This window comes from Meles meles, chromosome 7 (assembly GCF_922984935.1).
Source record: "Meles meles chromosome 7, mMelMel3.1 paternal haplotype, whole genome shotgun sequence".
Classification (NCBI taxonomy): Eukaryota; Metazoa; Chordata; class Mammalia; order Carnivora; family Mustelidae; genus Meles; species Meles meles.
Genome location: NC_060072.1, coordinates 24,430,291 through 24,450,321, shown reverse-complemented (window position 1 = coordinate 24,450,321; position 20,031 = coordinate 24,430,291). Strand labels below are relative to the sequence as shown.

At 37.5% G+C, this 20,031-nt stretch overlaps 1 protein-coding gene across 1 annotated transcript in view; it reads left to right on the top strand.

Annotated features, from left to right (window-relative positions):
- CFAP54 (cilia and flagella associated protein 54) overlaps nucleotides 1-20,031 on the top strand; it is a 309,373-nt gene that overhangs the window by 54,912 nt on the left and 234,430 nt on the right. Inside the window, exons 16-17 of the mRNA XM_046012575.1 lie at nucleotides 5,491-5,619; nucleotides 6,009-6,135. Of these exons, the coding sequence (XP_045868531.1) occupies nucleotides 5,491-5,619; nucleotides 6,009-6,135 (256 nt within the window). The remainder of the gene's footprint in view (nucleotides 1-5,490; nucleotides 5,620-6,008; nucleotides 6,136-20,031) is intronic.

The window sequence follows — 20,031 nt, the reverse complement described above, 5'->3', positions numbered from 1 at the left end:
CCAATAGATTTATTTATTTGTTTATTTATTTATTTGAGAGAGAGAGTGAGAGAGAGAACAAGCAGGGGAAATGGCAGAGGGAGAGGGAGAAGGAGGTTCCCTATGTGGGGCTCAATCCCAACCCCAGGATCATGACCTGAGCCCAAGGCAGACACTTAATTGACTGAACCACCCAGGCACCTTCCCCAGGTAGATTCTTAAAGAAACTAGAATTTCAGAATCACTGACTTAGTGAGTCAGCACTTACTCTCTGAGGCTTCATAGGGCAGGAATAAGAATAGTAGTAGAAGTTACAAAGTGCTAGACATTTCTGCAAAGAAGACATCCAGATGGCCAACAGACACATGAAAAAGTGCTCCACGTCACTCGGCATCAGGGAAATACAAATCAAAACCACAATGAGATATCACCTCACACCAGTCAGAATGGCTAAAATTAACAAGTCAGGAAATGACAGATGCTAGCGAGGATGCGGAGAAAGGGGAACCCTCCTCCACTGTTGGTGGGAATGCAAGCTGGTGCAACCACTCTGGAAAACAGCATGGAGGTTCCTCAAAATGTTGAAAATAGAACTACCCTATGACCCAGCAATTGCACTACTGGGTATTTACCCTAAAGATACAAACGCAGTGATCCGAAGGGGCACGTGCACCTGAATGTTTATAGCAGCAATGTCTACAATAGCCAAACTATGGAAAGAACCTAGATGTCCATCAACAGATGAATGGATAAAGAAGGTGTGGTATATATACACAATGGAATACTATGCAGCCATCAAAAGAAATGAAATCTTGCCATTTGCGACGACGTGGATGGAACTAGAGGGTATCATGCTTAGTGAAATAAGTCAATCGGAGAAAGACAACTATCATATGATCTCCCTGATATGAGGACGTGGAGATGCAACATGGGGGTTAGGGGGATAGGAGAAGAATAAATGAAACAAGATGGGATCGGGAGGGAGACAAACCATAAATGACTCTTAAACTCACAAAAGAAACTGGGGGTTATTGGGGGGGAAGTGGGGTTGGGAGGGGGGAGGGGGTTATGGACATTGGGGAGGGTATGTGCTATGGTGAGTGCTGTGAAGTGTGTAAACCTGGCGATTCACAGACCTGTACCCCTGGGGATAAAAATACATTATATGTTTATTAAAAAAAAAATTGGAAGGGGAGGTGAACCATAAGAGACTATGGACTCTGAAAAACAACCTGAGTGTTTTGAAGGGTCAGGGGTGGGAGGTTAGGGGAACAGGTGGTGGGTAATAGGGAGGGCACGTATTGCATGGAGCACTGGGTGTTGTGCAAAAACAATGAATACTGTTACGCTGAAAAAATAAATAAATTTAAAATGCAAAAAAAAAAGTTACAAAGTGCTAGATTTTGGCTTCAGGTAAAATTTCTGGCAGTTAAAGCCATTAAATAAAATGAGTTTCATAGAAGGTGTCAGTTTTCCCAAATGAAGAAGCTGAAGACTATTTATTAACTATTGCTACTCTTATTTAAATTAGAAAAATTTCCTTGATATGATTTATTGCCATCTTCTGGGAAGTTGCCAAAATAAATATACAAGTCTAGGAGGATAACAGCATGAATGGTACCCCTTAACATTGTGTGATAGGCAACCTGCCCAACTGTACTGTGGCTCATGGTAGATGTAGTACAGGTAGTTTGTTGATGTGTCTTAAGGGCTCAACCATTGGTGTTGGAAGATCCAGAGTTGAATCTTGACTCTGATATTGACTATGTTATCTTAAACAGATTATTTCATCTGTTTGAATGTAAATGTTTTCATGTATAAAATTGTAACAATAGAACCTATTTTACTGGTATTATTTAAGTTATGTAATCTAAATGAGGTATTGGTAATGTTGTAGACACCAGCACCTGGCACACGGAAGCTACTCAGTTTTTCTCTATGTTTTATGTAGAGCACTGACTCTTAATTTAGGGTCTCGCACTCATCTGGAGGGGACTGAAGTGGAGAAAAGGAGTGAGAATTTATTGTAAGGAGAATCCAAAATCCATATGCTCCCCTATCAGAGATTGTAGGTGGGATAAATTATGTATCTTGCATATATACAGGCAACTATTTAAAAAATGAGGTGTTTGTTGTTATCACATTCAAAGCTTATTTAAAAGTTTTATTGAATACATAGCAGCTAGTTCTTTCAATAAATGTATTATAAAATTACAGCAATTAATAGGTATCTACCTCATAGCATAGGGCAGTTAAAAAATTAGTCCATGTAAAGCATTTAGCTGAGTGTCTGGAACATTGTTTAAATGTTTGCATGATAATGACCAAGATAACAAAGGTGATGACGTTGATGATAGAATATAGGTGTGTGTGGGGGAGGGTCTTTGAAATCTTTTAGTGTTAAAAAGGCATCCTTAGAGACTTCTGTTTCTGGCAATAGGGCAAACCAATTGAACTGAAAACCCTGTTGCTACAAAGCACATCAAAATTTTGGACAGAATTGAACAAATATCCTCAGGCACATTGTGGAGCTGACAAGAAAGTAAGATAAATTCCAGGGGCTGAAATAGAAAGGGGAACTGAAAACTTGAATGGTCATTTTATGAGTAGATGCTGCAGTTGGTTGATGGGCTTCGTTACAAAAAAAGCTCAGATTGGGGCGCCTGGGTGGCTCAGTGGGTTAAAGCCTCTGCCTTCAGCTCAGGTCATGATCCCAGAGTCCTGGGATCGAGCCCCACATCAGGCTCTCTGCTCTGCAGGGAGCCTGCTTCCTCCTCTCTCTCTGCCTGCCTCTCTGCCTAGTTGTGATTTCTCTCTGTCAAATTTAAAAAAAAAAAAAAAATTAAAAAAAAAAAAAAAAGCTCAGATTAACAGCCATCCAGTGACAAGATATGAAGCTTGGGCACATGAAAGATGGGGGTTTGGAACTGAGACTTAGACATTAAAATTACGACCTCCAAAAGTCCACATTCTAGAGAACGGAGACCAGAAAAAAAACCAATATGCCTATTTGTGTGGGGTGGTATCTCCACATGGGTACTGGAGGTGGGCAGGTGGGAGAAAGTCTTTCTTCTTAATGATTTGTAATCATGCGCCTGCCTTCATGTAGGTCTGTTATTTGAATTTACATTACTTGAGTTGCATGAGAACCTCCCTCAGCCTGTGATTCTTCAATGGAGATGTATATCTATATATCTTTAAATGGATGTGTGTAATCAAATCAAATCAAATCAAATCAAATCAAAGGAATTCAAGGGTGATTTAACATTAGAAAATATAATGCAAAAAAAGAAAGGAAAATACAGTGCAATACATTGCAGTAGCAGATGAAAGGAAGAAATACAGCTACCTTACTAGATAAAAAGATGCAACAAAGGCATTTGACAAAATTCAACAATGATCTTTTTAAAACAAATTTTTACTTTTTTAAAGATTTTCTTTTTTTATTTCGGAGAGAGAGAGCATGAGAGGGGGCGAGACTCAGCAGGGAGAAGCCGACTCCCTACTGAGCCTGGAGCCTGACATGGGCTGGATCCCAGGACCCTGGGATCATGACCTGTGCCAAAGGCAGACACTTAACTGATTGAGCCACCCAGGCATCCTCAACAACCATCTTTAAAAAATAACTCAAGTCCGGAATGGAGGAGAACTTCTATATCCCATAAAGGGTATCATTCAAAGACCTGTAATGAATTTTATACCTATAGTAAAAGATTAAAAGCAATCCCTTTATACTGAGGTAACAACATAGGATATCTGTCATTCTTCTGTTCCACATGTCCTAGAAGTCTTAGTCATCTGAGAAAGAAAGCAGAAAAAAAGGCATAAGGACTGTAAAGAAAATACCAACCTTGTCTTGATCCACAGACTAGTACAATGCATTACACATTTTTAGGAGTAGCAGTCTAAATGCCCATTGGTAGAAGAGTGGATAAATATATTGTGCCATATTTCTCCACATCGCACCATTCATTGGGGCATGAGGATGAATGAATTAGTGTGGGCTTGAACTAGAGTCAGCTTGGCATCATTGCCCTTCCCTTCTTTAGTCACCTTCATGTCATAGGAGGGAAGCTGGAAATATACTTCCCAGCCTCTCATTTCCATGTAGTTCTAGGTTAGTCTTCCAATGAGGGGCATTTGCAGGAATTTATAATGAAGGGAAGACAGAGTTCTTATTTGGCAGTGGCAAAAGGAAGAACAGTTACCAGCCGTGCTGAGAAAGCTCTTGAATTCACCTGACTCCGTGTGGCAGACACTTGGTGGTGTTGTCAGCCACCTCCTTGATTCTAAGATTTACAGAGGCTTGTGCATGCCGCCATATTATCATTAGCAGCTTTCTTGCTTTCCCCTCGGCCTTCCTCTAACTCTGTGTATCAAATTCCTTTCTGCTTAAGAAGAGATAGACACCTCTAACTCTGTGTATCAAATCTTTTTCTGCTTAAGAGTATCTCAAGTTGTTCTGTGTTGCTAACCAATCTCTGACACACTGAGTCACATAACTCCAGCATGAAAAAGTTGCAACAACATACGTTTGAGTGTATAAAGTGAACTGCAAAATTTTCTGACGGAATTAAAAAGTATGTAAGTAATATTGCATATGGTTAATGGATACATACACATGTAGTAAAAATTTAAAGACACACAAAAGAATGGTTAAAAACCAGAGCACAGCCTCTGCCTTTCGCTCAGGTCATGATCCCAGGGTCCTGGGATCGAGCCCCGCATCGGGCTCTCTGCTTGGCCGGGAGCCTGCTTCCTCCTCTCTCTCTCTCTGCCTGCTTCTCTCCCTACTTGTGATCTCTGTCAAATAAATAAATAAAAAATCTTAAAAAAAAAAAAAAAAAAAAAAAAAAACCAGAGCACAGTGGCTTCCTTTAGGAGCCGAGACAAAGATTGTCATGTGGACAGTTTTATAGAGGATTTCAGTTATCTGCATGTATGTGTTTGCTTTATTTCCTAAGTTTACTGGAGAAATATGGGAAATTTGAAGGTTTGAACAAAGCTGGATGCTCTTTGTATTATTCTCCGTATTTGTCTCTCTGTGAGAATAATTAGAATTAAAAGGTATTTAGTTTTTGAAAATCATGATATACAGCATTGGATTTGTTTGCCTCTACATCTAAATTTCCAGCTCTGAGATTTAAAAAAAAATTAACTTTCAAAATGAAGTGTATGAAAGTGATAAATTTTGTGTTTTATTTAAAAAAATTACCTCTACATTTGGTACAGTCAGAATTTTGAAAACCATAAAAGGAAGATATATACATGTTTATGAAAAGCTTAATTTATCCTTGGAAAAATGATGAATTGTATTTATTATTTCACTTTTATCAGTAGTATTCCACATTAAACAAAGACAAATATACTTAGTAAAAAATTTAATATTGTTGCTATTGAATAGACTACTTAAATTTTTTACTTGGTTTGAATTATTATTGAAAGAAATTTGAAATGTTATATATGATTTTCCCTTAAGTGTTATTATTGTTTTGTATAAAATTATTTTAGAAGAAACCTGTGGAACAGTTATTTTTGGCTTATGAACTCCTTGACAAAGCAATTGATGGAATAAATTTGAATTGCATGTTAACTACTTTACCAAATGGATCATCAGTGATTGACCATTGCTGTGCCAAGGTAAATGGGAAACTCTTACATGAGATTGAAGTCCATGTTACTTAGCTAGGAAGAGGGCTGACCCTACAAGTAGGTAAGTAAAGCATGATTTGTGGTGGCTTTGGTCTCATTGACCAGAAATCTGTTCCATTCTTCCCAGAAGAAATCAAGGAGAGTGAGAAGTCTTTAAATTTATTATCTAAGAGACCACTGGTGAATTTGAAAAGCAGGTTTATTAACATGTGAACCAGATTGCAAAGAGTTGAAAAGTGAGCAGAATTTAATGGCTTAGAGTAAAATGATAACTTGAGTAATAATAGGATAGAGCTATTTTTAGGTAAAAACATAGTAAAAATAGCACGTTTTGATAACTGTATTTCTTTTTTATTTTTACTTCAATCCTTCCAAAGTATGCCCAGGATATAGATGGAGACATTTGCAAACCAGTCACACCAAATAATTTCATGATGGATTTGCATCTTGAACTAATTCAAGCCCAGCACCATGTAGCTGTTGTGCTTCTTGACCAATTGCAAGGTAGTAGTGATCAAAGCAAATAATTTGTTCTGCATCAATTTTAAGATAAGTTCAAGAACAGTAAATAATTTATAAATTATGTTCTTGCTAATGGAGTGTTTTCCAGATAAATTTCATTCTTTTCTTTTCCCTGATTAATATCAATAGATACCTTTCATTATTGCTGTATACCCTGCATAGCGAATCAATTAGTGTACTTCTAAAAAATTAAATTAGCTTTGTTTGAGTTATAATAAATTATAAATATTCAGGAACCACATTATGTTTGGCGTAAATAAGATACAGCCTCTAATTCTGAGCTTCTAGAAAAGTAAGCCAATTATAACAGTTGAGATTAATAAATTAACAGAAGTGGGCTTAGAGTATCTGCTGTGGGCACACAGAACAGGAGTATCAATAATAAACAAGAGTCAGGGATGGCTTCCTGGGAGAAGTGATAGTTGACCAGAAGGCTAGAAAATATCTTCATGAAGAATGAAAAAGAAATAGTAATTTGGATAAAGAAAATAGCCTTTAGCAAGCTGGAAAGCAAACAACTGCATGGCGCGGTTTAGGAACTGCTGGAATTCTCTTATGGCTAGAATAAAGACCATACACAAGAGAATGACACAGATAGGCCTAGTGATGTAGATCACAGTTAAATCTTGAATAGCTGTAAGTGGCTTATATTTATCCTGGAAGCTACTGAAAAACTTAGAAAGACATTTATGACAGTAATGTTAGAGCACACATGACTTGGATCTAAGTTCTTTTGGCCTCATTATGAGGAAAAGAGTTCAAAACATTTTTTTTATTAAAAGATGTCAATAGTAATATTAGTGTGCATACAGATAACATATTTACTAGAGTTCCAAATAAGATTTAACATCATTATGTATAAAAACTGAAGTTAAATTTTGATAAAGCCAAGTTACTCTTGGCAGGATTTTATAGCCAGTATTCATTTAACCTACTTCATTAAAATTACTGACTAATTATAGTATAGTACTTAGTGTTCCAGCCTAATACGACCTCTGATTGCTGTCTAAAGCATTCTAATTTGAAGGGATACATGCACCCTGATTTTTACAGTAGCATTATCAGCAGTAACCAAATTATGGAAAGGGCCCAAATGTCCATCAGTTGATGAATGGGTAAAGAGGATGAGGTATATGTATATAATGGAATATTACTCAGCCATTAAAAAGAATGAAATCTGCCATTTGCAATGACACGGTTGGAGCTAGAGAGTATTATGCTAAGCAAAATAAGTCAGTTAGAGAAAGACAACTACCATATGATTTTATTCACATGTGAAATTTAGGAAACAAAACAAATGATCACAGGGGTAAAAAAGAGAGCAGCAAACCAAGCAACAGACTCTTAACTATAGAGAACAAACTGATGGTTACCAGAGGGGAGATGGATAGGAATGGGTTAAATAGGTGATCAGGATGAAGGGGTATGTGTGTTGTGATAAGCACCTGGTGTTGTACATAAGTGTGGAATCACTAAATTGTACACCAGAAACTAATAGTACACTATATGTTAACTAACCGGAATTTAAATAAAAACCTAAAAATAAATTTAAAGCATTCAGATGTCACATCATATATACAACTAAATAGATTTAATCAAATATTAATTAATTAATTAATTTTCAAGTACAAACTTTTCCCCCCAGGTTAGTGAGATATAATTGACAGATAGCATTATGTAAGCATAAAATGTACAGAAGTATTGATTTTATAAACTAATATATTGCAAAATTATTAGCATCATAACATTAGCTAACACCTCTATCATGTCACATAATGCCATTTCTTTTTTGTGGTAAGAGCTCTTAAGATTTGGGGCGCCTGAGTGGCTCATTGGGTTAATCCTCTGCCTTCGGCTCAGGTCCTGATCCCAGAGTCCTGGGATCGAGCCCCACATCAGGCTCTGTGCTCAGCAGAGTGCCTGCTTCCCTCTCTCTCTCTGCCTGCCTACTTGTGATCTCTCTCTCTCTCTCTCTCTCTGTGTCAAATAAATAAATAAATAAAAAATCTTAAAAAAAAAAATGAACACTTAAGATTTACTCACTTAGCAACTTCCAAGTATATACTATGTATTATTAACTATAATTACCATGCCATACATAAGATCCCTAGAACTTAATCACCTTATAACTGAAAGTTTGTATCATTTGACTGACATCTCTCTGTCTCCTTCCACTTCCCTTTTAGCCCCTGGTAACCACCATTCTATACTCTGTATAAGTATACATATATATACTTATACATATATAAGTATATATATATATAAATATATATAAGTATATATATGATTATATAATAAGATCTTTGAGATCTTATTTTAATTTCCTTTGAAGATATATCCAGAAAGGGATTGCTGGATTACATAGTAGTCTATTTTTAGTTTTTTAAAAAAAGATTTATTGGGTGCCTGGGTGGCTCAGTGGGTTAAAGCCTCTGCCTTTGGCTCAGGTCATGATCCCAGGGTCCTGGGATCGAGCCCTACATCGGGCTCTCTACATAGCAGGGAGCCTGCTTCCGCCTCTCTGCCTACTTGTGATCTCTCTCTGTCAAAATAAAATAAATAAAATCTTTAAAAAAAAGATTTATTTATTTATTTATAGGGAAAGAGAGGGTGTGGGAGGGGCACAGGGAATGAATCTCAAGCAGATTCATTATTAACTATAATTACCATGCCATACATAAGATCCCTAGAACTTAATCACCTTATAACTGAAAGTTTGTATCATTTGACTGACATCTCTCTGTCTCCTTCCACTTCCCTTTTAGCCCCTGGTAACCACCATTCTATACTCTGTTTCTATGAATTCAGCTTTCTTAGATTCCACATATAAGTGATATCATACAGTATTTGTCTGACTTATTTCACTTAGTATCATGCCCTCAAGGTCCATCCATGTTATTGCGAATGGCAGGACTTCTTTCTCACGGCTGAATAATATTCCATGTGTGTATATAGGTTGTTTACATATCTTGGCTGTTGTGAATAATGATGTAGTGAACATGGGAGTGCAGGTATCTTTGAGATCTTAATTTCCTTTGAAGATATATCCAGGATCCTGAGCCAAAATCAAGAGTTGGACACTTAACTGACTGAGCCACCCACACACCCCTATTTTTAATTGTTTGATGAATCTCCATAGTGTTTTCCTCAGTGGCTGAACCCATTTCCATTCCCACCAGTAGTGTGCAGGTATTGCCTTTGTTCCACATCCTCCCCAGCATTTATTATCTCTTGTCTTTTTTTTTTTTTTTAAGATTTTATTTATTTACTAGAGAGAGAGAGAATAAGAAGGGGGGAGGGACAGAGGGTAAAGCAGACTCCCTGCCCAGCCAGGAGCCCAATGTGGGACTCGATCCTGGGGCTTAACCAACTGAGTCACCCAGGTGCCACCTCTTATCTTTGTGATGATAGCTATTCTGACAGATGTGAAATCGTACCTCGTTGTGGTTTTGATCTGCATTTTCCTGATGATTAGTGACTTTGAGCATCTTTTAATGTACCTGTGGCCATTTGTATGTCTTATTTGGAAAAATGTCTGTTCAGTTCTCTCTCTCCATTGTTTGTTTTTTTTACTATTGGGGTTGTATGACTTCTTTAAATATTTTGGATATTAACCCTTATGAGATGTATGATTTGCAAATATTTCCTTCCATCCTGTATGTTACCTTTTCATTTTGTTCATTCTTGCTGTGCAGAGATTTTTTTTATTTGATATAGTCCCATTTAATAATCTTGTTGTTCTTGTTATTACTTGCTTTTTTAACTGTATTTTGTGTTGTTGTCATTATTTGTGTCTTATCCAAAAAAAGTAGTTGCTGAGACCAATGTCAAGAAGCATTTTCTCAGGGTGCCTGAATGGCTCAGTCATTAAGCATCTGCCTTGGGCTCGGGTTGTGATCCCCGGGTCCTGGGATCAAGCCCCGCATTGGGTTCCCTGCTCAGTGGGAAGTCTTCTTCTCCCTCTCCCACTCCCCTTGCTTGTGTTCACTCTCTTGCTGTCTTTCTCTCTGTCAAATAAATAAATAAAAATCTTTAAAAAATAAGGAGGAAGCATTTTCTCAATGCTTTCTGCTAGGAATTTTATGGTTTCCATTCCAAATTTTAAGTTTAAAATTTTCATCCATTTAAAGTTAATTTTTGAGTTGTATTAGACAGAGGTCCAATTTCATTCTTCCACATATAGATATCCTGTTTTTATATGCTTTTTCCAATTAAGTATTCTTTTTTTTTTCCCCATCAAGTATTCTTCACCTCATTGTCTAATATTAACTGGACTTACACACCTGGATTTGTTTCTGGGCTCTTGATTCTCTTCTATAGTCTGTGTGTCTAATTTTATGTCAGTACCATACTGTTTTAATTACTATGACTTCTTAGTATAGTGTGAAATCAGGAAGTCTGGTATCTTCACTTTTGCTCTTCTTTCTCAGGTAATTTTTTCTGGTCCATGAATGGATGCTAAACTTTTTTACTGAGTGTGTATGTGTGTGTTGGGGGAGGGATGTCTTAATGCTGCCACGATGCTGACATCACCTTTCTGTCCTGTTCTTTTATCTAGAATAAGAAGTCCTACCTTTTCTTTTATGACACACTTTTGAGGATATGTTTCTAGAACATTCTACAGTCTGAATTTTCTTAGTAGTTTTTTTCATGATTACATAGATGATGTTATATAGATCTCATTGTACCACATTAGGGTGCACATATTGTTCATTTTTCCTATGATTGGTGAGGAAAACTGCTTTTGTTTTATTAAGGTAGTATCTACCAGATCTCTCCACTGTAAAGCCATCTTTCCCTTTTTGTAAAGAAAAAATAATTGGTATGTCTAGTGATGCTTTGAGATGGAATAAATGTCCTATTTCCCAACAGATTTTCACCCAATGGTTTTAATTTCCATTGGTGATCCTTCTAGAATTAATTATTACAATGGTTGGGTATAGGATTTTCTGATTAAATTATTTTGCTGAATTTGTTTATTGACCTTCTTTTGTAAAGAACTGTCACTACTTTGCCTCTTTTAATTTGTGGAGTTACACTATGGATTGAATTTTGTTTTTATTAAATCACTTAAAATCATTTACTGTCATTGTTTTTCTGATGTTCAAAGTTACACATTTTGCCAATTACACATTTGCCAGGGGGAGGTCTCAAACTGGATTCCGTGTTTTTAATATCTCTCCATTGTTCTTTGAGCAAGTTTTTGTTCATTGCACAACTAAATGTTCTAGACTTACGATTGTGTGTGTGTGTGTGTGTGTATACACACACAGGCATATTGGAAGTTCTTTCTGATATTGCCAATTCAAAGTCCCAACACTTTGAAAATCCAAAGGTCTACATTTCACTTTTGCATTTGGCCTCTCTCATGCTGAGAACTCTGGTTCCCAGCAATGTCGATGTAATAACTCATTTGCTTTATCCTGCCATATTAACAAAGGACTTTCAGAATTATTAAACCAATACCACCATTAACAATTAACCTACTAAATAAGTTTAGTATTCCTTTGCAGTTCATTATGTCTTTAGAATATACCACACATTAGATAACAGTGTTCAGATTTATTGAATTAATTTTATTTTTTGTATGGTTATGTTTCCAGTTGATATATATTTAGGACAACTTGTTTTATTTGCATTCTGTTTATATATAAAATCTCCTTTTTTTTTAAAGATTTATTTATTTATTTATTTGACAGACAGAGATCACAAGTAGGCAGAGAGGCAGGCAGAGAGAGAGGGGGGAAGCAGGCTCCCTGCTGAGCAGAGAGCCGGATGGGGGCTCGATCCCAGGACCCTGGGACCATGACCTGAGCCGAAGGCAGAGGCTTTAACCCACTGAGCCACCCAGGCACCCCTACAATTTTCTTTTTAAAATTCTCTTATCCTTTTTTTTTTCTTAATTTATTTATTTTTATTTGTTTATTTACAGCATAACAGTGTTCATTGTTTTGGCATCACACCCAGTGCTCCATGCAGTACGTGCCCTCCCTATTACCCACCACCTGGTTCCTCAACCTCCCACCCCCCCCCCCCACCCCCCCGCCGCCCCTTCATAACCCTCTGGTTGTTTTTCAGAGTCCATAGTCTCTCATGGTTCATCTCCCCTTCCAGTTTCCCTCAACTCCTTCTCCTCTCCATCTCCCCATGTCCTCCATGTTATTTGTTATGCTCCACAAATAAGTGAGACCATATGATACTTGACTCTCTCTGCTTGACTTATTTCGCTCAGCATAATTTCTTCCAGTCCCGTCCATGTTGCTACAAAAGTTGGGTATTCGTCCTTTCTGCTGGAGGCATAATACTCCATTGTGTATATGGACCACATCTTCCTTATCCATTCATCCGTGGAAGGGCATCTTTGTTCTTTCCACAGTTTGGCGACCGTAGCCATTGCTGCAATAAACATTGGGGTACAAATGGCCCTTCTTTTCACTACATCTGTATCTTTGGGGTAAATACCCAGCAGTGCAATTGCAGGGTCATAGGGAAGCTCTATTTCTAATTTCTTCAGGAATCTCCACACTGTTCTCCAAAGTGGCTGCACTAACTTGCATTCCCACCAACAGTGTAAGAGGGTTCCCCTTTCTCCACATCCTCTCCAACACACGTTGTTTCCTGTCTTGCTAATTTTGGCCATTCTAACTGGTGTTAGGTGGTATCTCAATGTTGTTTTAATTTGAATCTCCCTGATGGCTAGTGATGATGAACATTTTTTCATGTGTCTGATAGCCATTTGTATGCCTTCGTTGGAGAAGTGTCTGTTCATATCTTCTGCCCATTTTTTGATATGATTATCTGTTTTGTGTGTGTTGAGTTTGAGAAGTTCTTTATAGATCCTGGATATCAACCTTTTGTCTGTACTGTCATTTGCAAATATCTTCTCCCATTCCGTGGGTTGCCTCTTTGTTTTGTTGACTGTTTCCTTTGCTGTGCAGAAGCTTTTGATCTTGATGAAGTCCCAAAAGTTCATTTTTGCTTTTGTTTCCTTGGCCTTTGGAGACATATCTTGAAAGAAGTTGCTGTGGCTGATATCGAAGAGGTTACTGCCTATGTTCTCCTCTAGGATTCTGATAGATTCCTGTCTCACGTTGAGGTCTTTAATCCATTTCGAGTTTATCTTTGTGTACGGTGTAAGAGAATGGTCGAGTTTCATTCTTCTACATATCGCTGTCCAGTTTTCCCAGCACCATTTATTGAAGAGACTGTCTTTTTTCCATTGAATCTTTTTTCCTGTTTTGTCGAAGATTATTTGACCATAGAGTTGAGGGTCCATATCTGGGCTCTCCACTCTGTTCCACTGGTCTATGTGTCTGTTTTTATGCCAGTGCCACGCTGTCTTGGTGATCACAGCTTTGTAGTAAAGCTTGAAATCGGGTAACGTGATGCCGCCAGTTTTGTTTTTGTTTTTCAACATTTCCTTAGCAATTCGGGGTCTCTTCTGGCTCCATACAAATTTTAGGATTATTTGCTCCAGCTCTTTGAAAAATACCGGTGGAATTTTGATCGGAATGGCATTAAAAGTATAGATTGCTCTAGGCAGTATAGACATTTTAACAATGTTTATTCTTCCAATCCAAGAGCATGGAACAGTCTTCCATCTTTTTGTGTCTTCTTCAATTTCTTTCATGAGTGTTCTGTAGTTCCTCGAGTATAGGTCCTTTACTTCTTTGGTTAGGTTTATGCCCAGGTATCTTATGGTTCTTGGTGCTATAGTAAATGGAATCGATTCTCTAATTTCCCTTTCTGTATTTTCATTGTTGGTGTATAAGAAAGCCACTGATTTCTGTACATTGACTTTGTATCCTGCCATGTTACTGAATTGCTGTATGAGTTCTAGTAGTTTGGGGGTGGAGTCTTTGGGGTTTTCCATATAAAGAATCATGTCATCCGCGAAGAGAGAGAGTTTGACTTCTTCCTTGCCAACTTGGATACCTTTTATTTCTCTTTGTTGTCTGATTGCCGTTGCTAGAACTTCTAATACTATGTTGAACAAGAGTGGTGAGAGTGGGCATCCTTGTCGTGTTCCTGATCTCAACGGGAAGGCTGCACGCTTTTTCCCATTGAGGATGATATTTGCTGTGGGTCTTTCATAGATAGATTTTATGAAGTTCAGGAATGTTCCCTCTATCCCTATACTTTGAAGCGTTTTCATCAGGAACGGATGCTTTTTCATCAGAAAAATGCTTTTTCTGCATCAATTGAGAGGACCATGTGGTTCTTCTCTCTTCTCTTATTGATGTGTTCTATCACACTGATTGATTTGCGAATGTTGAACCAACCTTGCAACCCAGGGATGAATCCCACCTGGTCATGGTGGATAATCTTTTTTAATGTGCTGCTGGATCCTGTTTGCTAGGATCTTGTTGAGAATCTTTGCATCCATATTCATCAGTGATATTGGTCTGAAATTCTCCTTTTTGGTAGGGTCTTTGCCTGGTTTGGGGATCAGGGTAATTCTGGCTTCATAAAAAGAGTCTGGAAGTTTTCCTTCTGCTTCAATTTTTTGGAACAGCTTCAGGAGAATTGGTGTTATTTCTTCTTTGAAAGTTTGGTAGAATTCCCCAGGGAATCCATCAGGTCCTGGGCTCTTGTTTTTTGGGAGGTTTTTGATCACTGCTTCAATCTCATTACTAGATATCGGTCTATTCAGGTTGTCAATTTCTTCCTGGTTCAATTTTGGGAGTTTGTAGCTTTCCAGGAATGCATCCATTTCATCTAGGTTGCTTAGCTTATTGGCATATAACTAACTGTTGGTAATAATTTCTGATGATTGTTTCTATTTCCTTGGTGTTAGTTGTGATCTCTCCCTTTTCATTCATAATTTTATTAATTTGGGCTTTCTCTCTTTTCTTTCGGATTAGTGTGGCCAATGGTTTATCGATCTTATTGATTCTTTCAAAAAACCAGCTTCTAGTTTCATTGATACGTTCTACTGTATCTCTCGTTTCTACCTCATTGATCTCTGCTCTAATCTTGATTATTTCCCTTCTTGCATGTGGAGTTGGTTTGATTTGTTGTTGATTCTCCAGTTCTTTAAGGTGTAGAGACAGCTGGTGTATTCTGGATTTTTCAATGTTTTTGAGGGAGGCTTGGATGGCTATGTATTTCCCCCTTAGAACCGCCTTTGCTGTATCCCATAGGTTTTGGACCGAGGTGTCTTCATTCTCATTGGTTTCCATGAATTGTTTAAGTTCGTCTTTGATCTCCTGGTTGATCCAAGCATTCTTAAGCAAGGTGGTCTTTAGCTTCCAGGTGTTTGAGTTCCTTCTGAACTTTTCCTTGTGATTGAGCTCCAGTTTCAAAGCATTGTGATTGGAGAATATGCAGGGAATAATGTCAGTCTTTTGGTATCGGTTGTAAAATTCTCTTACCCTTTTGAGTTTTCGTCCTTTTACATTTTATTTTCATCATTTACACTGTTTCAAAACTGTTTTTCAAAAGACTTCCTGGATGTAGAGGGAAGCAAATAAAAATGAAAATATCTCTGTGTCATCATGTATAGTTTTTTACTGGTGCTACTTAGAATAATAGTCTTGAATATTTTTTGATTTTAAAATACTTGGATTAGAAATGTATTTCCAAATGTGAATGGCATTTATGTCAGGTTTTTTCTAAGAAAACTAGCCTATAATTCTCACTTAGTAGCTATATTATCCTCTGTAATGAAGTGGAGTCTGTTTATAGTTACTGACTAGTTCATTCTCTAATTGTCATCCATAAATCTCTGAAAACCAAGTGATCCTCTGAGTTTTTATCAGAGACTATTTAACAATACTGATAGTAGACTTGAGCTCAGATTGAAATAGAATTAGTTATTATTCCTTTGCTGTATCTCTGGGTCTCCTTGATGTTTTGTCTGCTTATTGAACTATCACCCTAGCACAGATTTTCACTTTTTTCCTCCTTTTTTCGCTCATGCATGCTGCTGCCAGACTATTGTTGCCTAAATACTATTTTTGTTATTCTTTTTTATTTTACTTTTTATTTTTTATTTTTGAGGTGGGGGGAAGGGCAAAGGGGAAGGGAGAGAGCAGAATCCTAAGCAGGCTGCACCCATAATGAACCTGATACAGGACTTGATATCACAACCCTGAGATCTTGACCTGAGTTGAAATCAAGAGTCAGACACTCAAGAGACTGAGCCACTGAGGTGCCCCTTTTGTTATTCTTATTCAGGAACTTGACAATGGTTGCCTGTTGATGACAGTGATATTATTTTATTTATTTTTTTTTAAAGATTTTATTTATTTATTTGACAGAGAGAGATCACAAGTAGATAGAGAGGCAGGCAGAGAGAGAGAGAGGGAAGCAGGCTCCCTGCTCAGCAGAGAGCCCGATGCGGGACTCGATCCCAGGACCCTGAGATCATGACCTGAGCTGAAGGCAGCGGCTTAACCCACTGAGCCACCCAGGCGCCCCTGATGACAGTGATATTAAATATGACTGTCTGTACTGGGCATTCAGAGTTTTCTTGCAGTCTCACCCTTTTTTCCAAGGATTATAATCACGAGAGCTATCAGTTAGCACTTATAATACCCCAGGTACAGAGAGAATGATGCATTATTTTCTGCTTTGTGTCACTGTCTCCATACAGCTAAATTCCTTATCCTTCACCATTAAAGAAACCTTATATTCTTTAATGCTACCTGCTGGCATCTTTTCATCAATCAATCACCATCCCATGGCATTAGCACAAATAATTAAACCTCAATAAATGGGGTTTATTGTAAGGTTACTACAGGTACTGTTGCATACCTCCAAGGACAGAAACAAAATATTGCCAAGTCTTTTGAGGACCAGAAAATCAAGAATCAGTGAAACATTCTCCATCTTCCTGGGCCAACATACTTTTATTCTCTTCTTTATCATTCTCTTTTTCCTGGACCACCATAATGGTCCTTCCTAACTATACACCAGAATCAATCTCTCACTGCCCATAGTCAACTGGCAATAATTTGTGTGTCAACTGAAAATCTTGGAAGAGGAGAATGGAAGTCCTCATGGCATGCTCTGAGCTCTTGCAGGGATCATGGATGAAGCAGTTTAAAAAAGTTTGTAAAGGGGAAAGTGAACAAAAGTAGGTTGGATCCTACTTATAACTTTTAAGATGATTTTATTTAAGAGGGTATAGAAAAATCAAATATTTTTATAATTTAATTTTTAAAATTTTATTTAAATTCAATTAGCCAACATTTAGGACATCCTTAGTTTTAGATAGAGTTCAATAATTCATCAGTTGTGTATAAAACCCAGTGTTCATCACATCACATGCCCTCTTTAATGCCCATCACCCAATTACCCCATCTCCCCACTCACCTCTACTCTAGCAACCCTGTTTGCTTCCTATGGTTAAGAGTCTCTCATGGCCTTTTTTCCTGAGTACTTTCCATTCAATTTTTCCTCCCTTCCCCTTTGATCCTCTGTGCTCTTTCTTATATTCCATATATGAGTGAAACCATATGATAATTGTCTTTTTCTGATTGACTTACTTCACTCAGCATAATACCCTCCAAATTCCATCCACATTGATGTAAATGGTAAGCATTCATCCTTTCTGATGGCTGAGTAATATTCCTATATGTATGTATATGTGTGTGTGTATGTGTATGTATGTATGTATGTGTATGTATGTATGTGTGTATATATATATATATATATATATATATATATATATGCCACATCTTTATCCATTCATCTATTGATGGACATCTCTGCTTTTTCCACAGTTTGGCTATTGTTGCTATGAACATTGGGGTGCAGTTGCCCCTACAGATCACTATGGCTGTATCTTTAGGGTAAATTACCTAGGAGTGCAATTGCTGGGTAACAGGGTATCTCTATTTTTAACTTCTTGAGGAATCTCCATACTGTTTCCCAGAGTAGCATTCCAACTTACATTCCCACCAACAGTATAAGAGGGTTCCCCTTGCTCTGCATTGTTGCCAACATCTGTCATTTCCTGACTTGTTACTTTCAGCCATTCTGACTGGTGTGAGGTGGTATCTCACTGTGGTTTTGATTTGTATTTCCCTGATGGCGAGTGACGTTGAGCGATTTTTCATGTGTCTGTTGACCATCTGGATGTCTTCTTTGCAGAAATGTCTGTTCATGACTTCTGCCCATTCCTTGATTGGATTATTCTTTGGGTGTTGAGTTTGATAAGTTTTTTATAGATTTTGGAAACTAGCCCTTTATCTGATATGTCATTTGCAAATATCTTCTCCCATTCTGTCAGTTGTCTTTTGTCTTTTGTCTGTGTCCTTTGCTGTGCAAAAGGCTTTGATCTTGATGAAGTCCCTGTATTTAATTTTTGGCCTTGCTTCCCTTGCCCTGGACGATGTTTCTAAGGAAGAAGTTGCTGTGGTTGAGGTTGAAGAGGTTGCTACCCATGTTCTCCTCAAGGATTTTGATGGATTCCTGTCTCATACTGAGGTCTTTTTTTCTTTTTTTTTTTTTAAACAGATTCTTTTTTTTTTAAAAACAGATTCTTTTTTTTTTTTTTTTTTTTTTTTATTTGACATGAGAGAGAGATCACAAGTAGGCAGAGAGGCAGGCAGAGAGAGAGGAGGAAGCAGGCTCTCCATGGAGCAGAGAGCCCAATGCAGGGCTCAATCCCAGGACCCTGGGATCATGACCTGAGCCGAAGACAAAGACTTTAACCCACTGAGCCACCCAGGTGCCCCTCATACTGAGGTCTTTCATCCATTTTGGGTCTATTTTTGTATGTGGTGTAAGGAAATAGTCCAGTTTCATTCTTCTGTGTGGGTGTGTCCAATTTTCCCAACACCATTTGTTGAAGAGATGGTCTTTTTTTCCATTGGATATTCTTTCCTGCTTTGTCGAAGATTAGTTGACCAAAGAGTTGAGGGCCCAATTCTGGATTCTATTCTGTTCCATTGATCTATGTGTCTGTTTTTGTGCCAGTACCATACTGTCTTGATGATGATAGCTTTGTAATAGAGCTTGAAGTCTGGAATTGTGATGCTGTCAGCTTCAGTTTTCTTTTTCAACATTGCTCTGGCTATGTGGGGTCTTTTCTGGTTCCATATAAATTTTAGGATTGTTTGTTCCATTTCTGTGAAAAATGTTGATGGTATTTTGATAGAGATTGCCTTGAATGTATAGATTGCTCTAGGTAGCATAGACCTTTTCACAATATTTATTCTTCCAATCCATGAGCGTGGAATATTTTTCCATTTCTTTGTGTCTTTCTCAGTTTCTTTCATAAATGTTCTGTAGTTTTCTGTACATATTCTTTGCCTCTTTGGTTAGGTTCATTCCTAGGTATCTTATGGTTTTGGTGCAATTGTAAATGGATTGATTCCTTAATTTCTCATTCTTCTGTCTCATTGTTAGTGTATAGAAATGCAACTGATTTCTGTGCATTTATTTTACATCCTGCCACTTTGCTGAATTCTTATATAAGGTCTAGGAATTTTGCGGTGGAGTTTTTTAGGTTTTCCACATAAAGTATCATGTCATCTGTGAAGAGTGAGAGTTTGACTTCTTTGCTGATTCGGATGCCTTTTATTTCTTTTTGTTGTCTGATTGGTGAGGCTAGAGTTTCTAGTACTATATCAAACAACAGTGGTGAGAATGAGCATCCCTGTCATGATCTTGACCTTAGGGGAAAAGCTCTCAGTTTTTCACCATTGAGAATGATATTTGCTGTGGGCCTTTTGTATATGACTTTTTGTATATGGCTTTTATGATACTGAGTTATATTCCCTGTATTCCTCCCTGTGGAGAGTTTTAATCAAGAATGGATGCTGTATTTTGGCAAGTACTTTTTCACTGTTAATTGAGAGGATCATATAATTCTTGTCCTTTCTTTTATTAATGTGATGTATCATGTTGATTGATTTGCAGATGTTG